Source organism: Ailuropoda melanoleuca, chromosome 2, assembly GCF_002007445.2.
Source record: "Ailuropoda melanoleuca isolate Jingjing chromosome 2, ASM200744v2, whole genome shotgun sequence".
NCBI classification, from domain to species: Eukaryota; Metazoa; Chordata; class Mammalia; order Carnivora; family Ursidae; genus Ailuropoda; species Ailuropoda melanoleuca.
Window position 1 is genome coordinate 22,392,957 of NC_048219.1, and position 22,824 is coordinate 22,415,780.

The 22,824-nt window shown below is 45.0% G+C and overlaps 1 protein-coding gene across 5 annotated transcripts in view; it reads left to right on the top strand.

Moving 5' to 3' along the window:
• Positions 1-9,067: 9,067 nt before the first annotated feature.
• The window catches only part of RAD54L (RAD54 like), a 29,504-nt gene continuing 15,747 nt past the window's right edge, over positions 9,068-22,824 (top strand). For 3 of the 5 annotated variants that reach the window (XM_011225309.3, XM_034651817.1, XM_034651812.1), the window contains exons 1-8: positions 9,071-9,764; positions 9,869-9,955; positions 11,175-11,294; positions 18,159-18,219; positions 18,934-19,069; positions 19,513-19,582; positions 19,691-19,979; positions 20,208-20,332. In XM_011225309.3, coding sequence (XP_011223611.1) covers positions 9,762-9,764; positions 9,869-9,955; positions 11,175-11,294; positions 18,159-18,219; positions 18,934-19,069; positions 19,513-19,582; positions 19,691-19,979; positions 20,208-20,332 — 891 coding nt within the window. In that variant the 5' untranslated portion in view covers positions 9,071-9,761. Of the gene's footprint in view, positions 9,765-9,868; positions 9,956-11,174; positions 11,295-18,158; positions 18,220-18,933; positions 19,070-19,512; positions 19,583-19,690; positions 19,980-20,207; positions 20,333-22,824 lie in introns of all 5 variants that reach the window. The other 2 variants (XR_004622967.1, XM_034651825.1) reach the window with 1 other exon arrangement.

Consider the following 22,824-nt stretch of genomic DNA (forward strand, 5'->3'; position numbering starts at 1 on the left):
TCTTCACCCAGTTTTAAATGTTGGGAGAATTTAATGTGACATAGACATAAAGTGAGCAAATACTGTTGAAAAAAATTGGCACTGATAGACTTGCTTGACACAGAATTGTAAGAAACCTTCAATTTGTTAAAAAAAAAAAAACACACAACAAAAAAAAAACCCCTCAGTATCTGCCAAGTGCAATAAAGTTTAGCTGAATAAAATGAAGTATGCCTGTATAGTTGGAGATTTCAACACCCTTTTCTAAGCATTTAATAGAAGGATGAGACAGGAAATGGGCACAAATATTAGAAATAATAGCACTGTCAACCAACAGGATCTAATAGACATTGTACAATACTCCACCAAGCAACAGCATGATATACATTATTTTAGAGTGCCCACTGTTTTCTTGATACCAAGATAGACCATATCCTGGACCAGGAAACAAATTTCAATAGCAAGAAAAAAAAAAGAATTGAAATCATATAGAGTATATCCTCTAGCCACAGTGGAATCATTAGGAGTCAATAACAGAGAGATGACAAAATTTATTAGCACTTGGAACTAAACACATTTCTAAATAATCCATTGGCCAAAGAGGAAGTTTCAAGGGAAAAAACATATTGACCTGAATAGAAATGAAAATACAAAATATCAAAATCTGTGGGACACAGCTACAGCAGTGTGGAGAGGGAAATTTATAGAATATATTAGAAAAGAGGAAAAATCTCAAATCAGTAACTTAAACTTCTACCTGAAGCATCTGGAAAAAGAAGAGCAAAGTAAACCCAATGAAGGCAGAAGTAAGAAATAATACAGACAAGAACAGAAATCAGTGAAGATGAAACTAATGAGTCTTAATTTATAAAGGTGACTGATATTACAGAGAAATCGATGCCACTGAAAGAGAAGTTTAATGTTACTGCTCATAATTCCCCTAGAAACAAGCAGCACAGCTCACCATGCAGGATCATGGGGGAAGCACCAGTGTCAATCAGGAGGCAGAAAGCAGCAAAGTGAAGCCATAGGCCACAATCTTTATTGGGGTTCCATGGGAAAGATAGGGCAGGGTGGGTAAACAGTTTAGGATTGGTTAATTTGGATAATTCTGGTGACCTTTGGGGCATAAGGGTGGCCTTTGGTTGTCTGGAACCCGGCCCTTGTTGATGTAGGGTAGGGTGAATATTGGCTTGATGTTTGATTAAAAAAAGGAAGTGGTTGGGGGTATAGACTTGGGATTAACTGAAGGATTTATAACATGATTTTCAATGCCTGTGAAAGCTGGATTTCAGGAGAGATGTAAACAACTTTGGTCATTAGTTTGGCCCTATGATTAATGGGTGCCAAATAGACAAATGCAGAAGCTAAGAAAACACAGAAGAAAAACAGAAATAGAGAAAATCAATGAAACAAAGAGTTGGTTTTCTGAAAAGATCAATAAATTGACAAATCTCCAGCAAGACTGTTGAAGGACAAAAAGAAGACACAAATTAATAATATTAGTGATGAGGGGCGCCTGGGTGGCACAGTGGTTAAGCGTCTGCCTTCGGCTCAGGGCGTGATCCCGGTGTTGTGGGATCGAGTCCCACATCAGGCTCCTCCGCTGTGAGCCTGCTTCTTCCTCTCCCACTCCCCCTGCTTGTGTTCCCTCTCTTGCTGGCTGTCTCTATCTCTGTCAAATAAATAAATAAAATCTTTAAAAAAAAATAATAATATTAGTGATGAAACAGGGAATATCACTATAGACCCTGTACACATCAAAAATAGGGTGCTACAAACAACGCTACAAACAACGCTACACACACAAATTCAACAACTTAAACAAAATGGACCAATTCCTCAAAAAATACAAAGTACCACAACTTATCCAATATGAAATAGGTAATTTAATAGTCCCACAGCTATAAAGGAAATTTAATTCATAATTCAAAAATTCCCATAAAAGAAATCTCCAGGTACAGATGGTTTCACTTAAGAATTCCATCAAACATTTAAAGAATTAACAACAATTCTACACAATCTGTTCTAGAAAATAGAAGAAGAGAGAACACTTCCCAATTCATTTTATAAAGTTAGTATCACCCTGCTACCAAAACCAGACAAAAACCGTACAAAAAAGAAACTAGAGACTATTATCCTTCGTGAATATAAATGCAAAAGTCGTTAAGAAAATATTAGCAAATAGAATTCAATAACATATAAAAAGAGGGACACCTGGGTGGCTCAGCTGTTAAGCATCTGCCTTCGGCTCAGGTCATGATCCCAGGGTCCTGAGATTGAGCCCCACATCTGGCTCCCCACTCCGCAGGAAGCCTGCTTCTGCCTCTCACACTCCCCTTGCTTGTGTACCCTCTCTCGCTGTCTCTCTCTGTCAAATAAATAAATAAAATCTTTTTTAAAAAAAAGAATTCAATAACATATAAAAAGAGGGGCTCCTGAGTGGCTCAGTTGTTAAGCATCTGCCTTTGGCTCAGGGTGTGATCCCAGGATCCTGGGATCGAGCCTCATATCAGGCTCCACCACTGGGAGCCTGCTTCTTTCCCTCCCACTCCCCCTGCTTGTGTTCCCCCTCTCGCTAGCTGTCTCTCTCTCTGTCAAATAAAGAAATAAAATCTTAAAAAAAAAAACATATAAAAAGAATTTTACACTATGATCAATAGGGTTTATTTTAGGAATGCAAAGCCAGTTCAATATTCGAAAATCAATCAATGTAATCCACCATATTAACAATCTAAAGAAGAAAAGTCACATGATTGTATTAATTGATGCAGAAAAAGCATTTGACAAAATTCAACAGCCATTCACGATAAAACCTAAAATAGGAATAGAGGGAAATTCTTCAACTTATTAAGAACCATCGACAAAAACTCTACAGTTAGGGGCACCTGGGTGGCTCAGTCATCTGCCATTAGGCTCAGGTCATGATCCCAGGGTCCTGGGATCTAGTCCTACATCAGGCTTCCTTGCTCAGCAAGGAGTCTGCTTCTCCCTCTCCCCTGCTCCTGTTCTCTCTCTCTCTCTCTCTCTCTCTCTCATGCTCTCAAGTAAACAAAATCTTAAAAACAACAACAGAGGTGCCTGGGTGGCACAGCGGTTAAGCGTCTGCCTTCGGCTCAGGGCGTGATCCTAGAGTCCTGGGATCGAGCCCCACATCAGGCTCCTCCACTGGGAGCCTGCTTCTTCCTCTCCCACTCCCCCTGCTTGTGTTCCCTCTCTCACTGGCTGTCTCTATCTCTGTCAAATAAATAAATAAAATCTTAAAAAAAAAAAAAGAAAAACAACAACAACAACAACGACCCTACAGTTAATGTTACACACGGTGGAAGACTGAATGTTTTTCCCTTAAGTTGGGAACAAGATTAGGATGTCTTCTTTTACCACTCGAACTCAACATGGTGCTGGAAGTTCTAAACCAGTACAATAAGGCAAGAAAAGAAAATAAAAGGCATACACATTAGAAAGAGAAATAAAACTGTCCCTATGTGTAGAGGACAAGATTGTGTACGTGGAATCCCAAAGAATCTACAAAAAAACTTCCTAGAACAAGTGACTTCATCAACGTCACAGAATACAAAATAGATATACCAAAACCAGTTGCATTTTAGGGTGACTAACTGGCTCAATTGGTAAAGAATGCAACTCTTGATCTTGGGGTTATGAGCTTGAGCCCCACATTGGGTGTAGAGATTGCTTTAAAAAAAAAAAAAGCAATTACCACATGGCTACTGAAAAAAAAAATGCAATACTGTTTACAAAAAAAAAGAAATACTTCAGTATAAATGTGAAAAAAACATGTACAGGGTGTGTATACTGAAAATTACACAATGTTGATGAATGAAATAAAAGAAAATCTATATAAATGGAGAGATAAGTCCATGAGAGATGGCTCAGTCGGTTAAGTGTGTGCCTTCGGTTCAGGTAATGATCCTGGAGTCATGGGATCGAGTCCCACATCAGCAAGGAGCCTACTTCCCCCTGTGCCTGCTGCTCCCCCTGATTGTGCTCTCTCTGACAAACAAACAAACAACTAACTAACTAAATAAATAATCTTTTAAAAAATCCATGGGTAACTTAAAAAAAAATGGAGAGATATACTTTGTTCATGGATTGGTAGATTCAGTCCAGTAAAGATGTCAGTTCTCTCCAAACTGGTATACGGAGTTCATGAAATTCCTATCAAAATCACAGCAAGATTTTTTTTGTAAACATTGACAAGACTTTTTCAAATTTATATAGAAAGGCAAAGGAACTAGAATAGCTAGCACAACTTTGAAAAATATAATGGGAGGACTCAGTCTACTCAATTTCAAGACTTACATACCTACAGTAATCGAAACTGGAGGAGGGTTAGACATATAGATCAATGGAATGGAATAAAGATCCAGAAATATACACACATGAATATGCACAATTGATTTTTGGCAAAGGTGCAATAGCAATTCAATGGAGGTAAGACAGGCTTTTCAACAAATGTTTGTTGAAGTAAATTTCTAGGCCCAAGTTGGAGCCAATTCTATGCCATGTCAGCAAACAGAAACTTAGATAACGTTCACGTCCCTGTAAGTGTTTTTGCTTGACCAGAAACACAGTATAACCACTCAGCCAGTCTCCAAACACCAAGCCTACTCTGGGCTATCTACTCATTTCCCTGTTCCTTCTCACCCCAAACAAGGTTCACTGTGTTGCCCCAGCCAATCAGATATTTTCTATTTTTCTCTTCCTTGTTCTCTATCCTTGATCCTATAAAAGCTTCCTACCTCCTGCCCCAGTTTGCAGTTCTCCAAATGAAGACTGTCCACTTCATGAAGTATTAAATAAAGTTTGTTTGTATTACCTAAATTGTCCTTTTTTTTCTCCTAAGATTTTATTTATTTATTGGTCAGAGAGTGAGCACAAGCAGGGGGAGCAGCAGGCATAGGGAAAAGCAGGCTCCCTGCCCAGCAAGGAGTCGGATGTGTGTGGGACTCCATCCCAGGACCCTGGGATCATGACCTGAGCTGAAGGCAGACGCTTAACCAACTGAGTCACCCAGGTGTCCCTAAATTGTCCTCTTTAATCATTTTTTTAAAACATGGTACTGGAGCAATTGAACATTTGTAGGCAAAACAATGGATCTCTACCTAAATGTAACATATTATAAAAAAAAGTAATTCAAAGTGGATCACATATTTGAATGTAAAACATAAAACTATAAAACTTTATAGGAAACTTTTAGGAAAAAACATAAGAGAAAATCTTTGGGATCTAGGGTTAGACAAAATATTCATTTTTTTTTAAAGATTTTATTTATTTACATGACAGAGAGATAGCCAGCGAGAGAGGGAACACAGCAGGGGAATGGGAGAGGAAGAAGCAGGCTCCCAGCGGAGGAGCCCGATGTGGGACTCGATTTCCGAACGGCTGGATCACGCCCTGAGCCGAAGGCAGACGCTTAACGACTGCGCTACCCAGGCGCCCCTAGACAAAATATTCTTAACACCAAAGTCATGATCCATAAAAAGGAAAAATTGATAAATTGTACTTTGTCAAAATTAAAAATGCTTGCTCTGGGGTGCCTGGGTGGCTCAGTCGGTTGTGTCTGACTCTTGGTTTCAGCTGGGGTCAAGATCTGGGGGCATGGGATCCAGCTTCCTGTTGGGCTCCATGCTCAGCAGGGAGTCCACTTGAGATTTTCTCTTTCTCCCTCTACCCCAGGCCCTGTTCTCTCTCTCTCTCTCTCTCTCTCTCATGCATGTGCATGTACTCTCCCTCTCTCTCTCAAATAAATAAATAAAATCTTTTTTAAAAATGCTTGTTCTGTGAAAGACTCTGTTAAGAGGATAAAAAAACAAACTACGGAATGGGAGAAAATATTTGCAAACCACATATCTGACAAAGGGCTAGAATATATAAAGCATGCTCAAAACTCAACAGTAAAAAACAATCCAATTGGAAAATGGGCAAAAGATATGAGACATTTCACTGAAGAGGATATACAGATGACAAATAAACCCTTGTAAAGATGTTCAATGTCATGAGCAATTAGGGAAATGCAAATTAAAATCACAATGAGATGTTACTTCACACCTATAAGAATAGCTAAAGTAAAAAATAGTAACAACATCAAATTTGTGAGGACTTGGAAAAACCAGATCACTCAAACACTGCTGGTGGGAATGTAAAATGATACAGCCACAAGGAAACATTTTGTCAGTTTTTTCTTTTTATTTATTTATTCTAAAGATTTATTTATTTATTTGAGAGAGAGGGAAGGGGCAGAGGGAGAGAATATCTCAGCAGATTTCTGCTGAGCCAATGGGGGGTGGTCTCTATCTCATGATCTCTCATGAGATCAGAACATGAGCGGAACCCAAGAGTCGGACACTTAATGGACTGAGCCACCGAGGTGCCCGTCAGTTTTTTAAGAAACTAAATATGCAACTACTCTACAACCCAGCAATTGCACTCCTGGGCATGTATCCCAGAGAATGAAGACATTTCCACAAAAATCGACACACAAATGCTTATAGCAGTTTGTAAGAGCCAACACCAGAAACAACCCAGATGTAATTAAATAAACTGAGGTATACCCATACCATAGAATACTACTTAGCAATAATAAGGAACAAATCGTTACACATAATGCAACAATACAGGTGAATCTCTGGAGAATTACGCTGACTGAAAAAGCCAATTTAAAAAAGTTGCATACTATATGATTCCATTTATATAACAATCTTGAAATAACAGAACTACAAAAATGGAGAACAGATTACTGGTTACCAGGGATTAAGGAAGGGTAGAGGTGGTAGAGAAGTGGATGTGGCTATAAAACGGCAACATGAGGGATCATTGGGTGGTGATGGAAATGTTCTGTTTCATGACTGTATTATCGATAATATCTTGGATGTGATGTTGTATGATAGTTTTACAAGATACCATTAGGGGTGGGGAAAGGGTACATAGGATCTCACTGTATTATTTCTTACAACTGCATGTGAATCTGCAATTATCTTAAAATAAAATAATTAAAAAGATCAGTAAGTGGGGCACCTGGGTGGCTCAGTTGGCTGAGTGTCCAACTCTTGCTTTGGCTCAGGTCATGATCTCAGGGTTGTGAGATAGAGTCAGCATCAGGCTCAGCCCTGGGCAGGGAGCCCAAGCCCTGGGCTTGGGATTCTCGCCCCTGCCCCTCCCCCACCCCCTCTCAAAAACAAACAAACAAACAAACAAATAAATAAAATCTTTAAAAAGATCAGTAAGTAAAACATTATTGTCCTCCACCACCCACATTATAATAGTTATCATCAGAGGCAGATTTACCATGAGGCTAAGGGTAAGCTTCAGGGCCCACTTGCATAGATCCTAGGAGTCCTGGAAGTTACTAGAGATTTGTAATCAATGTTCTAACTGGGAAGAAGCCAGATTGTAACAGGAAGCATTTCTAATCAATTGCCTAGAGAAGTTTCAGAGGAAAGGGACCTAAATTTCCAAGATTCCATAACTGGGTACTCTTTTCCTCATTCTAAGCAAATATTAATATGTGTACCTAATTTTAGAGGGTCTCAACAAGTACTTACAAAAGGTTCAGGCCCCACAAACCAGGCTCTGACCCTCCTTAGCAAGGTGGCTAAGAACAATGATTCTGGAGCCACGCAGTAGGTGTGTGACTCTAGACAAGTTATTGGTTTCTCTGAGCCCATTTCTTCATTTATAAAATGGGGACAATAATAAACCTACCTCATAGTTGTACTAATTGAATTATTATAACTCAGAAGCTTGGAAGTCCTTGGTAGTAGATGTTATGTATACCCTTATTATTATTAGTGAGCACCTAGGTTGTGCCTGGCACTGTGTTGAGTACTTTATTTTTAAAGATTTTATTTATTTTATTTTAATATATATTTTTTAAGTAGGCTCCACGCCCAAGTTGGGGTGAACTGAATCCTGAGGTCAAGAGTAGCACGTTCCACCAAATGAGCCCAGCCTCCTCGGCGCTCAGCCAGGCGCCCTCTGTGTTAAGTATTTCAAACACTAATTTACTTAATTCTCAGAATAACCTTGTGGGGAAGGTACTAATGGAACGCATATTTTTAAAAAGATTTATTTATTTATTTTTAAAAAAGACTTTATTCATTTATTTGAGAGAGAGAGAGAGTGAGTGAGAGAGCACGATGGGGGGTTTGGGCAGAGGGAGAGGGAGAAGCGACTCCCTGCTGAGCAGGGACCCTTATGGGGTACTCGATCCCAGAACCCTGGGATCATGACCTGAGTTGAAGGCAGATGCTCAACCTACTGAGCCACCCAGGCGCCCCTATTTATTTTAGAAAGAGAGAGAAAGAAAGAGAGAGAGATGGAGGTGGTGAGGGGCAGAGGAAGACAGAGTCTTAAACCAGCTCCATGCTGAGCGCCGAGGAGGCTGGGCTCGAACTCAGGAGGCTGAGATCACCACCGGAGCTGAAGCCAAGAGTCAGACGCTTAACTGCGCCACCCAGGCGTCTCTAGAATGTACATTTTAAATACGAAGAAAGTGAAGTTTTGAGAGATTGAGTCATTAAGTCTGGATTCCAAGTATCACACTTCCACCAGCATGATTTTGCCTAGATAAGAAAGGCAGCTTCCTTCAAGAAACCCCGGATCAAAGAATCACGTCCCCCCGAGGGCGCTATCACTGCCGAGCAGTCCTGGTGATAGGTAGTCAGGGCAAAAACTCCTGCTACCCTCGGGGTGGGCGAGATCTGACTCCGACCCTGCATCACAGCTCCAGGCCCAGCACAGGGGAAGTGCAGACACGCGCTGTCTTTCATAATCCCCAGCCTTCCACAGACGGGTTGGACAACTCCACAGCCTGTCAGACGCAAATGTCACTTCGGTAGTCTGCCCGCCCCGCGTGCCCCGCCCACTTCGCCTCCCACCTCGCCCACCAGCTCCCGTCACTGTTGGCCCCGCCCATTCTCCAAAAGTCCCACCTCCTAGCTGGTCCGTTTAGCCTCCGCTCAGGCTCCCGGGCCCAGCGGTGACTGCAGCACTAGGCCCGCCCCCTTCCTGGGGTCGCGAGCGCCGAACGCATCGAACGCAGCCAATGGGTGGTGCGGCGGTAGCGCCGCGGGAGGTTCGATTCAGTGGGCCTGGCGGGTCCGGAGACGCCTGGCGGTTGTTAACGCGCGCTTTGGGAAGAGGAAGGTTGAAGCGGGAGTGCTAGGGCCCGGATTCACTTCTGCTGTTCTTTCCAGCTCTTCCTGGTATTCCCCTCCCAAGCTCGGGTCTTTTACTTGTCCTGCCTGGACCCCTGCTCGACCTCCCCCAGTCTGGGCCTGGCTTTCGCGCTCCAGACCTGGGAAAAACCCCTTCGGACTCGGCGCCTCGTCCTCCCCACGCCTTGGATTTTCACCCCGGGCCCCCTCGCCTGGCCTGTGATTTCTTCCCCACCCCCGCAACTACCCCCTGCCGTCACGTCCATCTGGGACCATTATCCCGACTCCACTCTGCCCAGTCTGGTACTCCATCTTTCTCTCCCCCGTCCCCTCCCCCACCCCAGATCTTTACTCACCTTTGCTTGGATACTTCCTCTGTGGCCTGCTCTTCCGCCTCGCCTAACTGGCGACCGACACTCTTACAGTTTTGGCCCAAACTCCAGCCTCTAGCTGGATTCCCTCCATCCCTGCTCCGTCTTTAATTAGCCCATGCTTTCGATAATACAGCAGCCTGCTTTAACCGGCCATAGTTCTGCATTCTCAGCTGCTGGGTGCCTTTGATCTTTGTCTGATGGGTACTTGACGTTTTATGCTCCTGAGCCCAGGATGGTAAGTGTGGGCCTAAGGGCGACGTGGGTAGCCCTGCATCTCGGGCTAATGGGTGCAGGCTGCAGGATCTCTGGAAGTGCCCAGTTTCCATTTTCCCCTTACAGAGGAAGAGCTTAGCTCCTAGCCAGCTGGCCAAGAGAAAACCGGAAGGCAGACCTGGTGATGATGAAGACTGGCAGCCTGGGACAGTGGTGAGTACCCTGCCCTCCAGGGGATAGGACAGGTAGGATGCAGGGCTGTTTGGGCAGAAAGGAGTCCTGGACTTGGTTTCTAGGGTTACGTGGAATGAACCTGGTCTCCTCCACAAACTTCTTTCAGTGAACTTTAACTTAGTGCTTACTGTGTGTCAGGCACTGAACAAGATAAAAAAAAATCTTTGTCCCCGAGGTGCTTACTAGAAGTTAATGTGGCCTCAGTTTTTCCGGTAGAAAGGGATATTCCAAAGCAAAAGCGCAGATTGGGTTGGGCCTTATGGCTCTCCAATAGCAGCTAGCTGCCTGCTCTTCAGCTCTTTGTCCCCTGCCCAACATCACAAAACAGTAGAGTATGTAAGGCCTGCCTTAGGGTTCCTGACCTCACTTGGACCTAGATTAGAGGAGTGGTGCCCCTCTAGTGTCTGCTAATACTCAAATGCAGTATGTTTGACTTTGGATTGGTTCTGTGCCCTGTTCCCTGCTTTTGAGGCTTTCTGGGGCTGACTGTGGGTAGGACCTATGTATACAAAAATCAATAGGATAATACAGCATATACTTCAGAGAGAAAGAGCAGTTCAAGAAGTAAGGGCCACTGGAACTTTGAAGAAGGATTAGCTAAGAAAGGTCTAGAAGGCAATTTTGGGCAGGGGCTGTATGTGAGAGGTGAAGGGGGCTGGTGTTTGTTTCAGGTGTTTCTTGTAGGATTATTGAAGCTTCAAACACCTTGGTAAGCCGCTGCAAGCTTGCCTGACGGTTCTGTGGGGTCTTGCTCTGTAGTTGCACCGCTGCTGGTGTGCAGGGAAACTTCTCTACCTGTGAGGGACAAGGTTGCCTCTTGCTACTTACATGGGTCTCAGACTTGAACTTGGGGCAGCACTTGGTGCAGCTGGGTCATAAATTGTGCTGTTTGTTCCAGAAAGCGCTTTCAGTGCTGGTGACCTCACTGCCATGGTGTGGGCTGACTGGCTTACTTTATTCACCTCATCCAGTGCCCGCCTTCAGATTAGACAAGTTCTGTAACCTCATGAACTTCCAGTTTTCTCATCTGCTAAATAAGTATAACATTTATCATAGGATTGTTGTGAAGATGACACATGATAATGTGAAGAGTTTAGCACAGTGCCTGGCATTTAATAAGCGTTTTAAATGTTAGTTGCCATTGTGATGAACTCTGTGGTCTTCCAGACTTGACTCACCTTCCCCAATACTCTTCTAGACTCCCAAGAAACGGAAATCCAGCAGTGGGACTCAGAGCCAGGAGTGTTTCCTGTCTCCTTTTCGGAAACCTTTGATTCAACTAACCAATCGACCACCCTGTCTGGATAGTAGTCAACATGTAAGTCAGAATTGCAACCTGCTGGTGAATGTGTGTACCTTATGGAGGCACCTTTCTTGTTTTGTCTAGGGAGGCTTCTACCCCTGAAGACTCTCTCAGTGGTCTTCCGAGTAGCCAGCAGATAGACTTTGGTGAAGGCTTTGGGTCTGCCTACAGCCTCAAGGGCCTGGAAGAGGCCTGGCCTCTTTCCTTCACGATGTGTGCCTGACTTAGAGTCCCCGTTGCTTACAGTTATTTGGGCTCCAGATCTCAGGTGGCTCAGATTCCTGAGGACCTGAGGGTATAGGACAGGGAAGGCCATACAGGGTGTTGGAACCAGGATCCTCATGCCAGCTCAGTCTCTCACTTAGCATATGGCTTTAAGAAGTCTCAGAGTCCTACAGCTTCCACGTGTTTCCTCTAGTAAAATCCAATGTCATCTTTAGGATGGCATCTTTTTTAAGATGCGAAAGCTGAGTCTCTGAGGGGTTAAGTAGTTTGCCCCAAATTACAGAGTAGTCATCTGCTTAGCTTCACCAAAGCTTTTTCCGCCAAACTTTTTGAGGACAGTGGTATTGAGCTCTGGAACTGAGCTCCAAAAACCTTTGGAGTTTCGTTTCATTTCTTTTCTTTTCTTTTCCTTTTTTTTAAAGATTTTAATTTTTTACTTGAGCGTGAGACAGCGTGTGCCACAAGAGCTGGGGGGAGGGGCAGAGGGAGAGGCAGACTCCCTGCTGAGCAAGGTGCCCAATGCAGGGCTCATCCCAGGACCCTTGGGATGACCTGAGCTGAAGGCAGACGCTTAACAGACTGAGCCCCCCCAGGAGCCTCTAAGATTTTACTGATAGAGTGAATCTCTGGAAGAGGGAAGCTTTGATCTTGGTGGGGAGCAGGAATGCTCTCCCTCTTCTATCAGAAGGAAGGGATGGTATGAATTTGAAGTAACCAAGTAAAGAAAGTGAGAGCATGCTCTCTCCCCTGCCTCTGCCAGTCTTATCAGACCAGATTCCCAGAGGCTGGTCATTGCAGGTCTTGTAGGCTGTGTCCTCACGTTTTTGGCCAGCGATGCTCACATTCTCCAGTTCAAAGTCTTGCTGTTTAAATCTGGGTCGTCACCTGAGCAGAAGGCAGACCGCTTAACCGACTGAGCCACCCAGGTGCCCCACCTTTGGAATTTCGTAAGTGATAAAGCAGTACAAGTGTCTTTTACTATTCACTAAAAACCCCTTGACCACACCTGAATTTAGGTTAATGAGATTCATTGGTAAGGCAACTAACCGTGGTGGCTGGTTGCCAGGGGAACCAACCTACCAGTGGCCAGTGTTTAATCAGTCATGCCTATGTAATGAAGCCTCCATAAAACCCCAAAAGGTCAGGGTTTGGAGAGCTTTTGAATTGGTGAACAAGAATTCATCCACGCACCAGGAAGTGGCACACTCCAAACTCCGCAGGGACAGACTCTCCTGTGCTCAGGACTCTTCCAGACCTTGCCCTATGTATCTCTTCATCTGGCTCTACATATCCTTTCATAGCCTTTGTGATAAATGGGTAATCTAATAAGGAAACTTTTCCTGAGCTGCAAAAATTCTCTGAGCTGCTCTAGAAAATTAATTGAATCCCAGGAGGGGGTTGGGACCCTCCCATTTATAGCCTATTGGTCCGAAGCACAAGGAGCAACCTCGATTTGGGATTGACGTCTGAAGTGGTGGTGGGGGGGAAGGTAGTCTTGTAGGACTGAGCCCCTAACCTGTGGGTTCTGGTGCTCTCTCCAGGTAGACGATGTCAGAATTGAGTTAAATTGTAGGATACACAGGTGGTGCTGAATAATTGCTTGTGTGTGGAAACGCCACACATCTGGTGTCAAGTAAACTACTGTGGCAGAGTGGGGGAGACACAGGAGTCTGTTTTTACTTTATAGGGACATTTTGAAGGAGAAATGGGAATAAGGTGATAGGAATATGTAATGGACATTAGTTATTTGTGCATTCAGCAGGCATTTTATTTTTTTAATGTAATTTTTTAAAAGATTTATTTATTTAACAGAGAGAGAGCACACGCACACAAGCAGGGGGAGTGGCAGGGAGAGGGAGAAGCAGGCTCCCTGCTAAGCAGGGAGCCTGATGTGGGGCTCAATCCCAGGATCATGACCCGAGCCGAAGGCAGACACTAAACCCACTGAGCCACCCAGGTGCCCCTCAACAAACCTTTTAAAACATTTTAATATAATACTTGATAAATACAAAGGAATATGTATATAACATGTGAGATAGAAAACACAGAATAAACACCTTTGAACCCAGCATCCTGCCCTAGAACGTCACCAAAGTCATAATCCCTTTCCCTTCCTGACAGGTCACCACTGTCCTGAATTATCTTCATCATCCCTTGCTTTTGTGATAGTTGAATTATATGTATATAATTCACTAAGTAATACATTGTTTAATTGTTTACTGAGCCTTAAAAAATGGTGTGTATGGGGTACCTCGGTGGCTCAGTCGGTTAAGTGTCTGACTCTTGATGTCGGTTCAGGTCATAATCTCGGGGGGTAAGATCAGCCTCTGCACTCAGCAAATAGTCTGCTTGAGATTCACTCTGTCCCTCTGCCCCTCCCCTGAGTGCATGTTCTCATGCTCTCTCTCAAATACATCTTTAAAAAAAAAGTGTGTAGTTCTGTGGGATTCTTTTCATTTCGGATTCATTCAAGTTGTCCTGTGTAAGTGTATGACGCAAGTGCAGCGGGAGCCAATAACGGGGTCTAGCAGTCTGAGGCTGGTGAATGACCTGAATCTGAGCAACGTGCCGAGTAGGCTGAGTCCTCGAGGATAGGAGGAGTCAGCCAGGTGAAGAGAGTGGGCAGTGTTCTAGATACAGGGCACCCTAAAGGCAAAAGTGCCTCGGGCCCACGAAAATCATATAGTACAGTCCTGGAGATGAGAGCACTTAGCCTTAAATGTGATGAGTTTGAAGTCCTGTAGGACAAGACATCAAGATTTGGGGATGGTTGCATATATGGGTAGGCGTGGAGCCTAGGAGGGAAGCCAGGACTGGGAATAGATTTGGGGTCCTTAGCACAGAGACATTTGACCCCTCCAGAGTGTATTGGAGTGTCAGTGAGTGCAGTCCGAGGAGCTGAGGTGCAGCCCTGAGCCCTGAGGAGCACTTACTTCTCAGGGAGGTAAGCAGAGACAGAAGAGCTCCTCAGGGGATTGGGCCTGAGGTCCTAAAGAGGCAGAATAGTAGGAAAGTGGTGTCATCGTGGTCAAAGGCAGAGAATATTTGAGAAGAAAGAGTGGCCAGCTTTGTCTAGCCAGATAAGGATAGAAACATGTCCACTGGAATTAAGGTCATGTTGCCCATTGGTGATTTTGGCCAGAGTCATTTCAGAGGAGGGGAAGATTAGAAAGGGGAGACAGACACTCTTTCTAGAAGTTTGAAGGGGAGGAGTTAAGAGGTTAAAGGAATTTTTTTAAAAATTTATTTTAGAGAGCGAGTGTGTGTGGGGTGGGGGCAGAAAGGGAGAGAGAATCTCAAACAGACTCCCCACTGAGCATAGACCAACACCCCCCCACACCCAGGGGGGGCTTGATCCCAGGACCCTGAGGTCATGATCTGAACTGAAATCAAGAGTCGGATGCTTAACTGATTGAGCCACCCAGGCACCCCAAAGGAATTTTTGTTTTTATTTTTTATTTTTATTTTTTTAAAGATTTTATTTATTTATTTGACGGAGAGACAACCAGCGAGAGAGGGAACACGAGCAGGGAGAGTGGGAGAGGAAGAAGCAGGCTCCTAGCAGAGGAGCCTGATGTGGGACTCGATTCCGGAACACCGGAACGCCGGGATCACACCCTGAGCTGAAGGCAGACGCTTAGCGACTGAGCCACCCAGGTGCCCCGGAATTTTGGTTTTTAAAATAGAGAGTTAAGTATGTTTTAAAAGCTGGTGAAAGAGAGCTAGTAGAGAGGGAGAGGTTGAGATATAGGAGAGATCAGGCAGAACTGATAGAGTGAATCTCTGGAAGAGGGAAGCTTTGATCTTGGTGGGGAGCAGGAATGCTCTCCCTCTTCTATCAGAAGGAAGGGATGGTATGAATTTGCAGTAACCAAATAAAGAAAGTGAGAGCATGCTCTCTCCCCTCCCTCTGCCAGTCTTATCAGACCAGATTCCCAGAGGCTGGTCATTGCAAGTCTTGTAGGCTGTGTCCTCATATTTTTGGCAGGGATGTTCGCATTCTCCCACACGAGTTACACAAGCTTGCAGTTCAGAGTCTTGCTTTTTAAATCTGGAGCATAAATTCTTGGCTACTCAGAGCCTCAAATCTAGCCTTCTGTATTGACAATTTTGAAAACAATATTTCAGTTTTTGGGGGGTGCCTGGCTGGCTCAGTCAGTGAGCATAAGAATCTTGATCTCGGGGTTATAGGTTCAAGCCCCATGTTGGGTGTAGAGATTACTTTACCAAAAAAACCTTAAAATAGTATTTCAGGTTTAGAATTGAAGCCAAATTAGAAAGGAAATTAGAATCCATCTCCTTCCTTTCCCTCTTACTTATTTACTTATTTATGAGAGGGAGAGAGCTTGCGTGGAGAGCTGGGGGAGGGGCAGAGGGAGAGAAGCAGACTTCCTGCTGAGTGTGGAGCCCAATACGATGCTGTGGGCTTGACCCCAAGACCCTGAGATCACCACCTGAGCTGAAATCAAGAGTCAGATGCTCAACCAACAGCCACCGAGACACCCCATCATTTTCTTCTGACTTAAGGGTGGCTTTATGTTAGCATTGTTCATATGCAAGTTTCTCATTATCATTGCTATTCATAATTATAATAATCATGGTAATTAAAAATAGTACAAGATTTTATTCAGCTGCAAAGAAATATGCAAATAAACAAAGAATTTGGGCCTTTCTCCTAATGCCCCCATCATGTTATTTAGTGTGATGAAGTTCAGTTCTCCACATTCTTTTTCTTTCTTCTAGTAGACTGTCAAATATGTTCATTATATTTTTCCTATTTAACGTACACTGAGTTTCTTTTTTTTTTTTTTTTTTAAGATTTTACTTATTTGTTTGACAGAGAGACAGCCAGCGAGGGAGGGAACACAAGCAGGGGGAGTGGGAGAGGAAAGCAGGCTCATAGCAGAGGAGCCTGATGTGGGACTCGATCCCATAACGCCGGGATCACGCCCTGAGCCGAAGGCAGACTCTTAACCGCTGTGCCACCCAGGCGCCCCACGTACACTGAGTTTCCAAAAATGTATAATCTTTATAGAAATGGGTCAAAATAAAAGTAAAAATTTCAGGGCAAGACAGGTTGGCCTTTTTCCCTGTTTTTCATTATTTCTTTTTCCACTAATGTAGTCCCATTAAAACTACCTTTAGGGTTTCTGTTCTTGTTTTGTTGAGGTTCACAGGCCATTGTAATTCCCCAGAGAGCTCAGGGTTATATACACCAGAAGACCAGAACTTTTTTGGGAGTTGTCAGAGTTAGCTCAGGGGCTGGTGCTGTGGACCCCCTGCCTGCTCTTCTGCCCCAGCCCCATCGCCCAGTGCTGGTTCCAGGCTGGGGCGCTGGCACAGAGGCTTCCTGTAGGCTCTGAGGTGCAGGCACCAAGGCCACCCTTCTCTAGGACCTATGTATGTTTGCTTCTTGTCACCCTTGTCCCACTTGCTTTTTTTGGTGATTTGTTTGCCCTCTCACGTCCTCTTTCTCATGCTGTTCCCTCTCGCACGCCTTCCTGTGGCAAGAAGCTGCTGACTCTGGGCTGATCCATATGGCTATAGTCAAGCAGGTTGAATTAGGAGGCCATACTGCCCACTGGTTACAAGTAAGGATCTTGGAATGAGGAAAGTCCTGTTACTGTCATGTCCCTGTGACTTGGAAACGTGACTTAACCACTCAGTCTCAATATGCCCATCTGTAAAATGGAGAAACCAGTAATAATACATGGACCTCCTAGTGCTGGTCCTGAGGGTTCAGCGACAGCCTGAGCGCAGGCGTCTTGAGTGCTTAGCACTGCATCTGGTGGACGCTGTTAGTCATCACTGTTGTCATTTTTGCTGTTGTTGTTAATAGTATTTACTAATACTACTGTTCCTATTACTGCTGCTACCACTACTTTTTGAAGGTCTGGTTAGTTCCCAGGGAGGCCGACGTGGAAATTAGATGTAGTAGGCAGAATTGGTATGACAAAAGAAATGTGAGGTACGACTGGGAAGATGGAGTCCTGTAGGAGAGTGGTTGGATCCAAATATTGGAGTTCGCTGTTAGTACTGAGGTTGGGTAGGTTTGTGGTGCTTTCTTCTTAAGGTGCCGTACCCTAGGGAATAGTTAGTTGTCCTTGCTGGCATGGCCTTTCATGGACGAATGGGTTGAAGCCTTGTGGCTGACGACTGAGGCTGGGTACTTGCCAGTGGCACTCTGCTGTCCCTGAGTATTTGTTGAATCTTATGTAAAGCCTCAAAGTTGAAAGCTGTTGTGTAAAACTTAATAACCGAATGTGGAGCACCTCTCCTTATGTTCTAGATGCATCTGAGTGAGATGTAATCAAGATATAATGCTCTGAATGTATTATCTTTAAATAGGCATGTTAAGTTTTTTTTGAGATTTATTTATTTTAGAGAGCAAGAAAGCATGTGTGAGTGGGGGGAGGGGCAAAGGGAGCGGGAGAGAGAGAATCTCAAGGAGACTTTCTGCTGAGCATGGAGCCTGATGTGGGGCTCAATCCATGACTCTGAGATCACAACCTGACTGAAGTCAAGAGTCAGATGCTCAGCCAACTAAGCCACCCAGGTGCCCCTAAATAGGCATTTTAGACTGCGTTTGTAAAAATATTATCCCATAACATCTTTAATCACTCCTGAATCCCTGTTTCTTCTCTTTCTTTTTAGGAAGCCTTTATTCGAAGCATTTTGTCAAAGCCTTTTAAGATCCCCATTCCAAATTATCAAGGTAAAAGATGGAGACTTTCCTATTTTTTGAATCAGTCATGTGGGAATGTATCTGAATAATTTAAAACCTCTGCTTTTATAAATACATGCTTACCTTGGAATTGAAGATGGCAGGCCAGTGGTGACAGTGTGTGGGGTGACACTTTAGAGGCCTGCATGAAGGCTGTGTTTGATAGCTTCAGCAAGGCCTGCCATGACTAACTGCCCCTCATCTTCTTGGAGGGGGTGTGCCAGTGCTCGGGAAGCTCCTGGTGGGCCTTGGTGGCTGATGGGTCCAGGCTTCATTCAATCTAAGTGAATTTAGTAGCATCTCGTTTCTGAGGTTGACTGTTCTACAGAGTTTTCCCCTGTCCTGTGTAGGACATAGCATTGTGCTAAAACTGGGGCTGGGGAGGAAGGAGGCCCAACTCTCAAGAGCTCTGCGTCTTGAAGGGCTCCTTTGGGTTCTAGACCTTTCTAGGATTGACTTGAGATGAACAAGGCCCGGCCCTTCAGAAGTTTATAGTTAAATGGGAGAAGTAAAATGGGAAGCATTCTGATCTGAGGCAGACTGGCATAATGGTCAGATAGAGGCGCACAGCTGGGTTTGGAGAGGTTCTGGGAGAGAAAAAGTCATATGCAAGCTTGGGAAAGGTTATGTGAAGGATAGGCATTTGAGCTGGGCCTGCTGATCTCTTCAATGTAGAGGCTCAGGTGACAGATTGTTGGTTTCTAGGTCCTCTGGGCTCTCGGGCATTGGGCCTCAAAAGGGCTGGGGTCCGCCGGGCCCTCCACGACCCCTTGGAAGAAGGTGCCTTGGTTTTGTACGAGCCTCCCCCGCTGAGCGCCCATGACCAGCTGAAGCTTGACAAGTATGTACATTGGTATTTCTTGAGCAGGTCTGGTCTTCCATGAAGTGCACATACTGGAAGGGCAGAGGGCATTTTGGTGTGATTTTTCCTTGGGACTGGCATGTTTTCAGAGTACTGTCATGACCACTGCACCACCATCCAGAGAGTGGGTAGGTGGGGAAGGAGAGTGCGTGGGGAAGAGCTTGTAGGGATGTCCAGTTGCTGGAGGTTCCTCGCCCTTCCTGCCAAGCTTGCTCAGGGGAGCAGGAGGGATTGATGACATAGGGAACCCTCTCCTCACTTTCTAACTCCTGGAGCAAAATTTGCTATAGTTTGATTATCAGGCCATGAAGGCCCTGTCAGGCAGCTGCCTCTGTGGCCTCTGGATCAGCAGGACATAACTTCCTAAGGGCGTACCCTGGCACTTGTCTGAGCTCCTTGTGTTCTTTGCTGTGTTTTCTCAGGGAAAAACTCCCTGTCCATGTGGTTGTTGATCCTGTCCTCAGTAAGGTCTTGCGGCCTCATCAGAGAGAGGTAAAGGAGCTGGGGGGAGAAAGGTATGGGCTGGGACCCAGGCTGCCATCCCTGGGGCAGCAGCAGTGTGGATGCCAGAGTGGCTGAGTGCTCATGTTCCCTCCCCAGGGAGTGAAGTTCCTGTGGGAGTGCGTCACAAGCCGGCGTGTCCCGGGCAGCCACGGCTGCATCATGGCCGACGAGATGGGCCTGGGCAAGACGCTACAGTGCATCACGCTGATGTGGACGCTTCTGCGCCAGAGTCCAGAGTGCAGACCAGAAATTGACAAGGCAGTGGTGGTGTCACCCTCCAGCCTAGTGAAGAACTGGTACAATGAAGTTGGGAAATGGCTTGGAGGGAGGATCCAACCTCTGGCCATTGATGGAGGCTCTAAGGACGAGATAGACCAAAAGCTGGGTATGGAGCCTTAACAGAGTTGGCTGTACCTTCCATACAACTTGCTCCTTTCTTGTGTGTATGCTCCCTGATGGCCAGTAGGCCGAGGGCGATGAGAGGGTGGAAGAGAATTCCCTTGCAAAATAGTGGAAATAGTTATTTCCAGGCTCAACTAAAGAACTGTCAAACTTTTTTTTTTTTTCCCAAGATATTCTAAGATTTGTTCCCTTGACGTGTTTTCTGTTGTAGAAGGATTCATGAACCAGCGTGGAGCCCGAGTGCCTTCTCCCATCCTCATCATTTCCTATGAGACATTCCGCCTTCATGTTGGAGTCCTCCAGAAAGGGAGTGTTGGGCTGGTCATCTGTGACGAGGTACTTGACTCTCAGCGGTCTGGGTGGTAGAAGAAAGTGTTGAAATCTCCTCACTAAGAACTGCCATCCAAGGGCTGTGTCAGTATTTTTTAATTTTTTTTTTTTAATTTTATTCATTTGAGAGAGCGAGAGAGAACATGAGTGAGGTGAGTTGGGGGGGAAGGACAGAAGGAGAGGAAGCCTGATGTGGCCTTGATCTCAGGACTCTGAGATCATGACCTGAACCAAAGGCAGACACTCAACCGACTGAGCCGCCCAGGCGTCCCAGTCACTGGGGAATATTAAGAACAGAACTTGTTGCCGTAGAGGATGCAAGTGAGAGGGAGAGCCCTTGACACCAACCTGCCAATAGGGTTTAAGCGGTGCTTGGCACTCCAGGGAGGGTCAGGTACTGTGGACTGTTTGGTTTTGTGCCTCCAGATGGTATTTTTAGACCAAGGAAAGACATTGGAGGATGAGAGGGATTTGGATGGGTACAGAGACACAGTACAGTGTTTAGGGGAATAGGCTCTGGAATCAGAGTCTTTTGTTCAAATTCTGGCTCTTCTGCTTACTGGTAAAATGATCTTGGACAAGTTACTTAACCACCTGAGCCTCTGTTTCTGAGTTAGTAAAGTGGTGTAATCATATTGTTTCTTGGGTTTACTGTGAGGATTAAATAAGGTGAATGAGGGAAAGCTCGTATCAGAGTGCCTGGTATGTCGTAAGACTGGTAATTGTCTTAAGATTTTTTGTTGTACATTGGGGGGACACGTGTGAACAGAAACACAGAGGTAGGAAAGCCCAGTGTGGGTAGTCCATACACCTTAACCAGTGTTGGCTCTCTGACTCTGACAAAGGGAAATGTGGTAATAGTTACTTTCTACCTTTCTCCACCACTATGCATGAATGGTGGTAGAGATGCTACTACCTAGAAAGGAATGAGGGTGGCTGGGAACTTCTCGGTATAAAGAATTTTCCAGGTTTTCAGGGTGCTTGGCTACCCCGAGTCTGCTACCATTGTTTGCACCTCTTGGGAAGAATGAAGGCCACTTTGCACACCACTGGGGCTTTAGTGGAGAGATGGCTGAAAGACTTGGCCCCATTTGTCAACTGATGGGCAAGCTTGACTGTGCTCTGGGAACTACAGATTAGCTCAGGGTCTGAGGGACTTTTGGAAGGTTACAGAGAAGAAAGGCTTACTTTTGGGGTGCCAGGCTTGCTAGTTAGGATCTCTTTCCCAATTGGGCTTTTGTCCTTAATAAAGAGTCCATCATTATCGGGCATGTGTACCAACCTGTGACACCTCAATGGGCTGTTCTTTCTGGTAAGAGTAAAGGATTTAGCAGGTTGAGGTGGGCTGTATGTGTGATAACCCTATAAAGCTCAGGGCCCTGGCCCATCTAGATTTTCGTCTGCTCTGTAGTGTTCCTTTTCTTTTCCTTTCTGTCCTGTTTTCTGAGCTGACTCTGTAGGGCAGAGGGAACCAGGCTGCTGCTTGCCACACTGCAGCACCCTGGCCTTCTTTTTTACTCATCTACCTTTTTTTGTCAGCAATTTGTCAGTTGTCAGAGACATGAGGAAGCCAGTCCGGAAAGACAGCCTACTCTAGGAGGAGTTTGTCAGTTTGTCCCATTCAGGCCCTGGAAAGGGAAGATGCCACCCCAGGCTTTCCTGCTCCCAGCACCCGCAATGCTTCCTCCTAGCAGGTGCTTCTCTCTGGCACACAGAAGTGCTGCATGATAACGCTGTGTACAGAATCTTTGGTCCTTACGGTAATCTGAGTTAGCAAGTCAGAAGACTTGGGGTCGGCCGTGGCTCTGCCACTTGTAAGCCTGCTGTGCACGTGAGACTCTCAGAGGCTCTGTCACTTCTGTACAGTGAATGGACGGCATAGGGTCTACCTGAAAGGGACATGGTCCACATCAAGAGAGAAGATCTACGGAAATATTTTGTAAAGTATATGAATAGGCGAGGGATTGACCCTGTTGTCGTCATTTCAGTTTTGGAGGTTAGGAGAAGTGTGATGACTTGCCCAGTTTCCCCCTGCCAGGACCGAGTGAGCTGGGACTTGAATCCAGGGCCTGAGATTTTAAGACCTGGCTCTTACCCTTACTGCCTTGGATGTAACCCAAAACTTGGTGTAGGAAGCGTGGCTTAGGTATGAGAGGACTGGCCCTGTATGCCTTATCCAGACCCGTATATGTTTCTTTATAAGATCTAGAACACACAGCAAGTCAGAAAAAGCCTGCTGCGGAAATGCATAAAAAACAAGAATGCTACTCATAGGGCTCATGTTTCAGAGAGAAAAGTGGTATTTAATCGTGGTATCATTTTTTTTGTTTTAAAAAAGGTAAGTGGAGAACTCTGCCAGAACAGAAGTTCAGCAGCAGCTTATTAATTTATTAGAGCTCTGACAACTTTTCATCTGGACGAACATTTGATTTGCTGAGTTCCCAGAGTTTGGCTGGCTGGCTTCCTTCCTTCCTTCCTTCCTTCCTTCCTTCCTTCCT